A 12,250-nucleotide genomic window follows, 5' to 3' on the forward strand; every position below is an offset into this window, starting at 1 on the left:
TGGTGTACAATAGATGCGTTCAAAGTGATGTTGGCAAGGCAAGGGACAGAGGTGAATGATTTGTATCCTTTATTTACAGCAAAAGATTTGCCTGTTGAACTGAGAGACACAGTGATGACTGATGTGTCGAATTTTACATTGGATTGATGAAAGGGGTTGATCCTATTCAGATTTCAGTAAAACAAGGTGCAGAATTTCCAAAAATGTCACAGTACAAAGTGAGTCCTGAGACCACTGCAGGAGTAATGTCTGTATTTGAACAAATGATTGAACAAGGTATTTTGAGGGAGATACAAGGGAGTCCTTGTAATTCACCTATTATGAGGATTAAGAAACTGAGTGGGAAGTATAGGATAGTTCAAGACCTGAGGAAAGGTAATAAGACTGTGATGCCTTGTTGTCCAATAGTGGCTAACCCAGCAGTGATTCTTTACCAAATTCCTTGTGATGCGAAGTGGTTTACTGTAATTGATTTGTGTCAAGCATTTTTCTCGATACCCTTGCATCTGGATAGACAATATCCTTTTGCATTCCGGTTCAGAGATCGTGTCTTTGCATGGTGCCGCGTTCCTCCAGGGTATACAGAGAGTCCCTCAATTTCCAATCAGATTTTGAAAATATGTTTGGAGTCATTGGTAATGCCAGAAGACTCAGTACTGGTGCAATACATTGACGGTTTACTTGTTGCATCAAAGACAAGGGAAGCATGTGTGGCAGATACTATTGATCTACTGAACGATTTGGCAGTAGGTGGGCATAAAGGGTTCAACTTCTAAATTGCAATTTTGTCAAAAAGAAGTTCAATATTTGGGACACAAAATTGAAAAAGGAGTCAGGAAAGTATCACAAGATCGAATACCTGTGATCCTGCAAATGGGTCCTCCCACAACACAGAAAGAAGTTCGGATGTGCTCGGATGGTCTGATACTGCAGACAGTGAATCAGTAGCTTTTCACAGACAGCCAAGCCATTACAGAGGTTGACACATAAGGATACGGTTAATCCAATTGAGTTGGATAAAGAATGTATGAAGGCACTTGTAGAGTTGCAAGACAGCCTTTGTCAAGCACCTACACTAGGAATGCCAGACTACAGTAAGGACTTTGCACTAGTCTGTTGTGAAAAAGATGGTTGTGTACTTTTGGTCCTAACGCAAACACATGGAATAGCTTGCTGTCCAGTGGCATACTTCTCTGCCACTTTGGATTCAGTGGCTGCAGCATTACTAGGCGGTTTGAAATCAGTGGCTGCTACTGGTCTGAGTTTGGAGCAGATTGAATTGATTGTGATGGGACATCAATTGAGAGTGTATGTGCCACATTCTGTTGGGATTTTGTTGACACGAACTCGAACTCAGCATCTTACAAGTAGTCGATTGACATGGTATGAAAGATTAATACTGGGGGCAGAGAAGGTGACTGTGAGAAGATGTACACATCCGAATCCAGCTACATTGCTACCAAGTCTAAATTGTGAGGAAGTGGTGGACGAAGCTGATCATGATTGTTTGGATGTGACTGAACTGTGTACAAAACCAAGGCCAGATATCAAAGACACACCATTGTCAGAATCTTATTGTGTGATATTTGTGGGTGGATCTTGCTTGAGAGATGAGAAGGGCACTCTTCATGTTTCCTAAGCAGTTTGTACAATGGCTATGGTTCTTGAAGTTTCATGCTTAGAGGGGATAACTTCCACCCAGATTTCTGAGCTGGTTGCTTTGACCAGAGAATGTATAATTGGCAAAAATCTAAGAATAACCATATTCACTGATAGTCAAAATGGTTTCGGGTTGGTGCATGATTTTGGACAATTGTGGATGAAACGTAGATTCTTAACATCATCAAGTTCACCAATTAGAAACAGTAAAAGAGTGAAGGAGTTGTTAGTTGCACTACAATTGCCCAAAGAAATTGCAGTGGTTAAATGTTCGGCACATAAATCTGGAAACAACTATATTATGTGTGGTAACATACACTGACCATGTTGCACGATTTTGTGCTCAAAATTAAATTTCAATAAACAAAGAAACGCAAAAATCTGATACAAATTGTCATCTAATGTTCTCTTCTGTTGAGACATGGGAAGAAGTTAGACAGTTGCCAGACTGAGGAAGAAAAAGAAACATGTATTAAAGCAGGCTGTACACGAAGAGCAGAGGATGAAGTGTGGGTGTACACAGATGGGAGACCATTAATGGCAGATAGCCTGCTATTATAGATGGAAAAGATGTATCATGCTTAACACATGTCGGGAAAGATACTATGATCAGGCTTGTTAAGCAGTCTTGGTTTAACCCAAAGTTCGGGGTCATTGCAGAAAGTCTTTGCCAGAGATGTATAACTTGCCAGCAGCAAAATGCAGGGAGAAAGACAGTTGTCAGTTGGGGACGAATTATGAAAGCAGCAGGGCCATTTACCCAACTACAAGCAGATTTTATAGAGGTGCCCCCATGTAATGGTCTGAAATATATGTTGGTTGTGATTTGTTTGTTCTCTCGTTGGATAGAAGCATATCCAACAAGACTAAATGATAGACTAACAGTTGCTAAATTGCTACTAAGAGAGATAATACCTAGGTTTGGATTACCAGTCTTTTTAGAAACAGATAGAGGAACTCATTTTAATAATGAAATAGTTTGGATGATTTGTGCAGCATTGCAAATTGAGAAAAAACTACACTGTGCCTATCAACCAGAAGCTTCAGGCGTGGTCTAGCAAATTAATGGCACTATTAAGCCGAGGTTGTCAAAAGTATGCGCATTCACAGCACTGAAATGGCCAGATGCTTTACCTTTGGTTTTGATGAGTCTGAGAAGTATTCCTGATAAAAAGACTGGATTATCGCCCCATGAAGTGATTATGGAGAGAGCAATGAGGCAGCCAATAGTCCCTGGAAATCAAGTGATGAATATAACCGATGATCTAGTGCTCGCTATTGAAGAGGATTGGCTGATCTGGTGTCTCATCAGGTTGCAGAAGTCACAACCACAACACAGCAATTACAAGCACATGACCTAAGTCCAGGAGAGTGGATTCTGGTGAACAAACATGTGAGAAAGTCGTGTTTGGAACCATGTTGGCATGGGCCATACCAAGTGTTACTGGTGACAACAACAGCAGTGAAGTGTGGTGGCTTGCCTAATTGGATTCATGCTAGCCATACAAGAAAAGTCCCAAGTCCACTAGAAAGACCAGAAGAAGAAGACCAAGAGAAAGAACACAATGAGAATGATGGGAAGCATGTGCCTGAGTCTGAGCAAAGGCAAACAAAGTAGGCACCAGCTAGTGGGTCTCAAGAGACTGTTGTCAATACTAATGATGGAGAAAATTTGATTGAAGAACTAGTACAAGCAAGAAAAGAAGCAAACAGAAGAACTTAGTCTGGAATCTGGTGAAACTGGGCAAGTGAAAAAGGGAAGAAAAGGAGATATATGGCCAAAGGGTGTGAAAAGACTGGCATACACTCTGAAGGAGAAAGTTCCAAACACAATAATAGAAGTATTGAGCCAAACTGAACAAAGGTATTCTGAAGAGGATAATTTCAGAGAACAAAAGGAGCAAGAGTTCCGAACAAGAAATATTCAGCACCTGAATGGACATATGTGGTGACTGAAGAAGCTGAACACACAGATCAGGGTGAAGAAAAGACTGTTGCAGAATCGAGTCACAGAACCTGTTATGAACCACCCTAAGTAAACTGTGTTAAAATAAGGGTGCAGAAAATTGAAAAATAACTCTGTAGAGTGCAGATGGAATTGAGTCAAAGACTGTGAAGATAAAAAAAGAAGGGGTGAAGCAAGAAGGCTTAAAAGAAGTGCTTAGATACACTATACCAGTGTAATTTGTTGTGAAAAAAATGTTTTTTTAAACTTTTGCTCTAATTTAGTTTTCAAAGTTTTGATATTTTTGATTCTTACAATAGAAAATGGCAAAAGCAGATTTATCAGAGACTGGATATCAAAACCAAAGTTTTAAAGGTAGATATATTAATGCTTGCTTTATAAGTGTTTTACTACTAATGATTGTTTGGTTAACACTAAGGGGTCGATTCCGATTCGAGAAAATCCACTCGGTATCGCCATACGGATAATTTTTCCCGTACGAATTGTATCCCGAATCGTCCCCGTACGTACGATGTAGTACGATGTGCAGCCAATGCAGTTTTCCGTACGAATCGTACCAAGGACCGTACGACTCAATAATCTGTACGGTTCCCACTCGGAACACGCAGTACGCGATGGCCATACGGATCGAAGCAGCTTTGTACGACCCAGCAAGTACGATATGTATCGACAACATTCAGTACGACTCTTTCTGTGCGGGAGATTAAAACGTCCATGAAAGCAGATTTCGCCTCGAAATGCATGCGATAGGGCCCCCCCGGGTATGGTGCGTACACCCCATGATGGCAGGGGTACGGTGCGTATGTCCCTGTGTGTACACCCCATGAATGTTGCCGTACGGTATGTAGAGGTACAGTTCATACCCCCCAAGGTCGTAGGTGTACGGTGCATACACCCCGTGCGTACACCTCTTGAGTTTAGGGGTACGGTGCGTATGTGAATGTGTGGCTCTCCGTACGAATTTCCTATACATGACGTGTTCCGTACGAATCGCGTACACATTACCCGGTCCGGATCGTACTTGGCGGGTCATACGGCATGTTTACGAATCGTACGGTTCACTGTGAGCATCTAAGTCGTACTTATTTAGCCTTGTTTTTTGTACGGTTCTCACGGATTCGGACGTATTTCTGACCTACGGATCGCACTACGCGATTCGAACGGATTTGTACGATTCGTACCGAAACGGCTGCGAATACGAATTGCCGTACGGATTTGTTTCCCGAATCGGAATCGACCCCTAATTGTTGTTGTGCCTTATTTTACGTACCCTACTAAAAATAATGTTACTAATAGTGTGTTGAGTAAAAAAGTAGATGTGGAAAATCTTAAAGAAGAACCACAAACTAATATTGAGAAAATAACTGGTGATAATATATATCACCCAGACAACTCAATTAATTATTTTTCGTTAAATGTTTTTACAAAATTGTTATATGAGTATGTTGACACTATGGATGTGAGAGATTGTTATGTGTGCATGCAATTACCTTCATCTGTGTCTGAGGGGGTGACTTATCATCACCTTCCTTTATCATATGGTGTTTCATGTAGTGTACTCACAAGTTTGATCTATGAGAAGGGAAATCTGCAGTACTTCTACTCGAAGTATGATTTAGTATTTTCTGAAGTACCAATTAGAAAAAATATGAATAGAGTAAATAGTGCGAAAAATGCTGAGTATATGGGAGAATTTTTCCACGCAACTAAAACAATACATACTGTATATGCAGATCATAATAATCTACCTTGTAGTTTGCGTCAGGAAGAGATTGAGTTTATAAATTTAGTAGATAGACAACAGAGTTTTAAGGAACAAGCTGCTGAGCAAAAGTCCTGTGTACCTCATGGGCTTCTAGAGAAGGTGATTACAAGAAAGGTGAGACATATGCTGCAATGACTCTGGATTGGCATCATAGGGGAAAGCTTTGCTTACTAAGACTAAAAACTGATTTTAACAATTATTTCATTGGTTCCAGTGAGTATGATCATATTTTACTAATTACCAGAGGTTGGGGAATAAGAGGTGGTACGGATCCTGTTTTCCCTGGAATATCTTATGTGTGTGGTAAAAATGCCTATTATAGGTTGCCTGCACATTTGTATGGATGTTGTTACATGGGAATAGTTTTTCCAAAAATATATCTTTTAGATAAAAATCATAGAATCAATGAAAAGAAGAGTGATTTAACACAAAATAAAAGAGGAATTAGTGCTGCAGATATTGTGTATGATATATTTGGAGTATTGATACTTTCAGTTGGAGTAATTCTAAATTCACATAAAATTAGAAAATTGTCCACCGTGGTTGATCATTTATCAACAGACACTTCTGGGGGGGTTTTGATGATTGATACTGAAATGGTTGCTATAAGATCTATGGTTTTACAGAATAGACTTGCCCTTGATGTATTATTAGCAGAAGAGGGTGGAGTCTGTAGCATGTTAACAATTCAACAGTGCTGTACTTCAATCCCTGACAAAAGTAAGAGTCTGGAGGGATATATTAGGAATATTACACATTTGTGGGAAGATTGACCTGAACTGAAGTTTGATGGTGCCTGGAAGAGACTTGGGGCCCGATGTAGGTGGCAAATACCGGTTTGAAACGGCCGAATTCGGCCGTTTCCGACCGGTATTTGGCATCTTGAGATGTAGGGGGCTATATTTTACAGAATCTGTAAATTTACCGAATTGGTACATTTACCGATTCTGTAAAATACCGAATCGGTAATTTTACCGAATCGGAAAATTCCTTATGTAGGTAGCACTGTTTCCAGTGCTACAGGCCTTTTAGATTCAGTATTTTACCACCCAATCCAATTGGGTGGTGAAATACAGAATCCAGGTGTGCATGCACATGCCCTAAGGGCATGTCTGTGTGTCACATGGCACACATGCCCGTCTTTGGGGTGCTAGAGGGTGTCAAAGTGACACCCCCTGAACCCTTGCAAAACTCGGTATTTACCGATTCAGTAAATACCGAATCGGTAATGCCCATTGATTCCTATGGGCTTCAATGCCCATAGGAATCAATGGGCATTACCGATTCGGTATTTACCGAATCGGTAAATACCGAATCCTTCCGATTCGGTAATTGAAAAAATACAATTACCTACATCTGCCCTGCTCTTTTTTACCACTTCTTAAATACCGATTCGGTATGAATCGGTATTTAAGAAGTGGTAAAAAAGATTTACCTACATCGGGCCCTCGGTACGGTTCCTCAGTGGGTAATTGTTTTCTACCTTTGGTAATAGCTTGCTAGGGAAATTATTAAGACCTGTAATTTCTGTAGCTACAGGGATACTAATGCTGATGTTAATCTATAAGTGCTGCAAATGCATGAAACAAACACTGGACACTAAACGGAGAGCAAGGAAGAGAATGAGAGAAGAGATAGAATTACTATGAAATAGTAAAAGATATAGATGGGTTATGTTGAAAGAAAATAGAACTACTGCTTCCTAAGTGGTATAAATTATGTCAATAAGAATTTTCAGTTGTGTTTTAATGATGGCTTAAGTCGCCATCAAAAGGGGGATTGATGGAGCAGGGTTTTCGTGAAAATAAAACCTGCTCGGAATGAACCCAATCAATGTGTTAAATACTAATCAAAAGACGTGTGAAACTAATAAAACAAGACTAAAGGGGAAAGATGAAACTGCACAAGCATGTGCTGGGAGTGTTAGAGTAGGCCACAAATACACACGACTAATGTAGAAAATAAGTAAAAAGTTGAGAGTTTATTTTCACTAACAGTTAGAAAACAAATATATAGCACGTTAAGCATTCAAAGTGCGATTGAGAATAGAGTTTTATAAAGTGATAATTAATGCATTTATTTGTCTTTCCTAGAAGCAGTCTGCTGCCCTTCAGAAAAAGTTTGAGAGACATTTTAGAGTAAACAGGGGATATTAGAAATATAGAAGGGGGGAAAGTGAACACTGTGATGTGTCCTTCGCAAGTTCCTAATGATGGCCAAGGCGTTGCAGATAAGGAAGCGATTGGAAAAAAAAAGTGAAACTTCTTTGCCAAGAGAAGCATGAGGACATTTGTTATAATAAAAAATTACATGAGTGAGATGGAGAAACGTACAAACATGGAAGCCCGATTTAGGAGTTTCCTATGCTAGAAATGATTACAGTGTGTGAAGATGGAACAATAGGACAATATAAAGATAGGCACACTGAGAGTGGTGGGATTGAACACCCCTTGTTTTGGACCAATCACAAAGTGCGAATTTATGTGAGATGACACAATGACGGTTGGACTTTTTGTGAATTTGGGGTATAACTAATACTACTAAGGGGTGGGGTTAGGGAGGCGCGTTTCATACTTTGCCAGAGGAGGGAGCTATTTTGCTGTCTCCTAAATTCTATGGGCTGGCTGATGTTCTGATGATCCTGACTCTTTGACTTTGCTCCCTAACTCTTCTTGAGGAGCATAGCTTCCTCTCATGGCCAGAGTGTAGCTTTCCAGATTTTGTAAACCATGTGAGATCGGTTAGTTTAATATTCTGAATTTGCATAACTTATTTGCAAATGTCTTATTCTTTACTCTATTGTCTCTACACCTATCCACTCACTCATTGTGCAGACATTTGAGATGTACATGTATTTTTCATTTGCTAACGTTTCTCTTGTGTGGTGATCTATGATTCAAGCTGTGTTGTACTTGATGAGCAATCACATTATTTGGATAAAGCATTTTAATTCACAAATTAGTTTGTCATTATTAGTGATATTGATTCAATGATGCAAAAAGTATATTCAATAGTGATTTAGTGATTCTAATAATATTGTGCCAAACCCTGATTAACTTATAAACATCTCATTGCCAAATGTTATGTTATGTTATTTATATTTGTAGCATGCGCCGATACTCCGAGGAGTCTCCCGGTGTGAACCTTGAGGAATGCGGAGATCAAATGAAACAAAGAGAAATGTTATCTTTTTTTTAAAAACAGAATGGGGCCTGAATGCTCCGGAGAGCAAACGGCAACGAGTTCCAGGCTAAAGCAGCTTTCAGGGCAAGGGAACTGCTATCCATCCTTTGCAGCCGGAAACGAGGAACATGAGCCAGGAGTTGTGTGGTGGAGCACAGAAGTCTCGCAGGCGTATAAAAAGAGCATCGCTTTCATAGGTAGATAGGGCCTGACGCATGAAGAGCACGGTGAGCTAAAACTAAAGACTTGATTTTAACCAATTCAGCTACGGGCAGCCAGTGAAGGGCGCACAGATGTTGTCTCATGCTGCTTCTGACGGGGATGTTGAGAAGAAGCCTGGCTGCCGCATTTTGAACAACCTGCAGGTGGTTAAGCAGATATCCTGTGATGCCAACATACAGGGCACAGGCATAATCCAACCAGGATCAAATCAGGGTGACCTTTTCTTTAGCGGCCCTAGGAAGAAGTGTATGGAATTTCCGAAGACTTTTAAGTAGCCCGAAACAGTTTCCAGGTAACTAGCTAAGCAGGTCGATAGAACCAAAGGCAGACAAACATTGAGAGGGAGAAATAGGTAGAGCCCCGATGTCAAGGGCGCATCGGTGTCCCCTCTGCAGGAACTGAATGATGCCTGTATCATGCACATTTTATTCATAAAAAAAACTGAAGAGATTATCACACCAGGCGTTTGAAAAGGATAATCAATGATGAACCAATTGGTAAGTTTGGTTTAAACTCACCCAGTGTGAAAGAGACTGAAGGGTATTGAATTTGGGTCCAGATGATAAAATGTGTTAGTTCCTGAAACGCTGTTTGTGATGGGTTTGAAAATGAAGCAGCTCATTTTGAAAATGGTACACAACAGCAACGGGAGCCAAAGGAGTTCCATCAGGATGGGGGTGGTATGATCATATTTCCTCACGCCCTCAAGGAGACTTGCTGTGACTTGTAGGATGCCCTTAATGAGTGACAGTGTGGAGTTTGTTGTATTTTAATTTTTTTATTCTATGCCTTACAGGTCTCAAACTTTGGTCCGCAGATCTTTAAAAGCACTTTTGCAGTCTGTAGCTTTCATAAACCTCCTCCATTTACAAGTGAGAGTCCAACAATTTGCACATTCTCTATGCAGATCTCAACCAATCCATAAAGCTTGCATCTAATTTATTGCTTGTTTAAATGTTAGGACATTTTTCAGCCCCCTACAGCTTCACTGAAACAAAGAAGCAATGCCAAATGTGTTTCAGGCAGGAATCTCTAGTGAGATGATGCTCCTCTAGCATTTTTTCTATTTAATTCCAATAGCATTATGATTATTGTCATAAATATGAATTTGTGAATGATTGCATTTTAACATTATTTTTCCTAAAATTCTGTATTTATAATGTTATAAATGTGATTTCTCATATATCACCTTCGTTTAATCTCTTCTGGATACTCTAGTAAGTACCGAGTGCTGATTTTTCATTCAGTTACTCAGTGAAACTGGTTTAACCCCCCAGCACCTGTTTCTCTAAAAGGCAATTTTGCAAAGGAATGTCTCCCTCAGTTTGTTACCATCAATCACCAGGGAATATATGTAAACAGTGAGGGTACAATAATTAAATTTCTAATGACAGCAACGGCCACAATAAAACAGAAAAATATATCAAAAGAAAGCTACTGAAACATTGCCTCACTGGAGCTTTACACATAAAAGGCATTTGTGATTGCTGTTTTTTTTTAGTTCAACCCTCTTTTCCTATAATGGCAAATATTGGTGTACTCACAGTACAGCTGGATTGTTAGCATGTGGTCCTTAAATGCTACCAACTAATACGTAGTGCAGTGCATCAAATATTTAAGTAAAGATGTCCCAAGTTTGGGGATTTCAGATTCTTTACTATACTGTACTGACAGGCAAGATTTCCATTTCAAGTGTATTGTATCACATCAATCCATTTTCCCAAGTAATATTTGTAGTTTATTCATTAATTTTATTTTGAAAGTTTGATAGAGCGTGAACAAGATCCTGGAAGATATCAAAGCGATATACAGTCAGCAAAGTTACTTATACAACAAATAAAAGCGTATCAAAGCACATATACAAAACTTATTGCAAACAGCAACATAGTAAGATGCCACGTGAAATCTATCTTGTAGAGTGAGACAGAAGGACTAAATAATGTCTAGGTTGCTTAGATGGTCCTTTATCAAATTCAAGTTGGGAGCGCGTGTGCGGTTCGTCTCGAGATTTGTATAGACCATACTTAATTGAATTTGGCCATGAGAATCGATTTTACTTCCTTTTTACAAGAAGCAGTGGAGGGGTTAGGTCTGGTTTCTGGGGGTAAGGCATTCCATATTCTAGGCACCATTCCAGAGAAGGTTCGGTTATACGTTTTTTTCTTATTGAATTTTTGTGGTTTCAATAGTAGGTTTTCTGCACTTCTTGAGGATGTGATCCCACCAGAGATCGTCAATTTCTGTGCCAGGTAGCTAGGTGCATTGTGATGCATGGCTTGGTGCGGCATACATGCTATTTTCAGATGAATTCTGGCTTCCAGAGGTAGCCAGTCCAAGTATTGTAGGTCCGGGGAGATTTGGGAACTTCTTTTAGAACCAGTGATGAGTCTTGCTGCTGCATTGATTGAGGCTCTTAACGGTGCCGTTGATGCTTTAGGTAGACCACAAAGAGAGGTACATCAGTATTCCACCATAGGTATAACTTGAGCTTGTACTGCCTGCTTGAAGTCATTGATTGGTGGGAAGGGTTTCAGTTTTTTTTTCAGTTTCCGCAGTGTGTTTATCTGGAAGTTTGCTCCCTTTGTAGCATTGCTGATGTGTTTTTGCATATTGAGGTTACTGTCAAGAGTTATTCCTAGTGACTTCGCTGAGTCCACGATAGTACGTTGAAGGCCGTAATATGTTTGATCCGTTCTTGCATTTTGGGTGGGTGGAGCTATTAGAAGGAATTTGGTTTTTAGGGCATTCAGTTTGAGATGATTTTCTTCCAGCCAGGTTTGGGTGTTCCTAAGTGTTGTATAAAGCAATGTAATGTTGTCTAAGGTGTGGATCTTAAGGTATAGTTGTGTGTCGTCGGCGTACATGTGATATTGAACATTAGAAGCGGGTAGAATTTTGGTGAGTGGTTCCATGAAAAGATTAAACAATGTTGGGGATAGTGAGGACCCTTGCAGGACTCTCAAAGTTACTGGGACGGGCTTGGACATGGAGTTGTTGACTTTGAATTGTTGTGTCCGGTTTTGGAGGCCAGACCGATACCAATGGAGAATGGACACAAAACATCGTAGCCTGGTATAGGTACATTGATGATCTCTTCCTGGTTTGGATGGGATCGATAGAGTCAGCAACCCAATATGTGAACAAATTAAATGAAAACGAGTACAATTTGAAATTTACAGCGGAGGTTAGCTGTACTAATGTGAATTTTCTGGATTTGGAGGTTGTAATAAGGGATGGGAAATTGAATACCAGGTTGTACCATAAACCTACAGCCGGGAATTCAATACTACATTCATCAAGCAGTCACCCCCCTAGATTAATCCAAAGTATCCCCTATGGGGAATTACTAAGGATAAAACGAAATTGCACTACTGATGAGGATTTTAAATATAATGCGGAGGCGAGCATTGCCAGGTTTAAAGCCAGGGGTTATGAGAGCAATGCCCTTAAGGTGG

At 40.0% G+C, this 12,250-nt stretch overlaps 1 protein-coding gene across 1 annotated transcript; it reads left to right on the top strand.

Annotated features, from left to right (window-relative positions):
- Nucleotides 1-5,521: 5,521 nt before the first annotated feature.
- Nucleotides 5,522-6,163, top strand: LOC144798033 (endogenous retrovirus group 3 member 1 Env polyprotein-like). Its single transcript, XM_078668817.1, has one exon. The coding sequence runs from the start codon at nt 5,522-5,524 to the stop codon at nt 6,161-6,163; it is 642 nt and encodes a 213-aa protein (XP_078524943.1).
- The last annotated feature ends 6,087 nt before the right edge of the window (nt 6,164-12,250 follow it).

The sequence above is a fragment of the Lissotriton helveticus genome, chromosome 12 (assembly GCF_964261635.1).
Source record: "Lissotriton helveticus chromosome 12, aLisHel1.1, whole genome shotgun sequence".
In the NCBI taxonomy this organism is placed as follows: domain Eukaryota; kingdom Metazoa; phylum Chordata; class Amphibia; order Caudata; family Salamandridae; genus Lissotriton; species Lissotriton helveticus.

Coding starts and splice junctions, on each gene's coding strand:
- LOC144798033 (XM_078668817.1), top strand. CDS start 5,522: ATGACTCTGGATTGGCATCATAGGGGAAAGCTTTGCTTACTAAGACTA.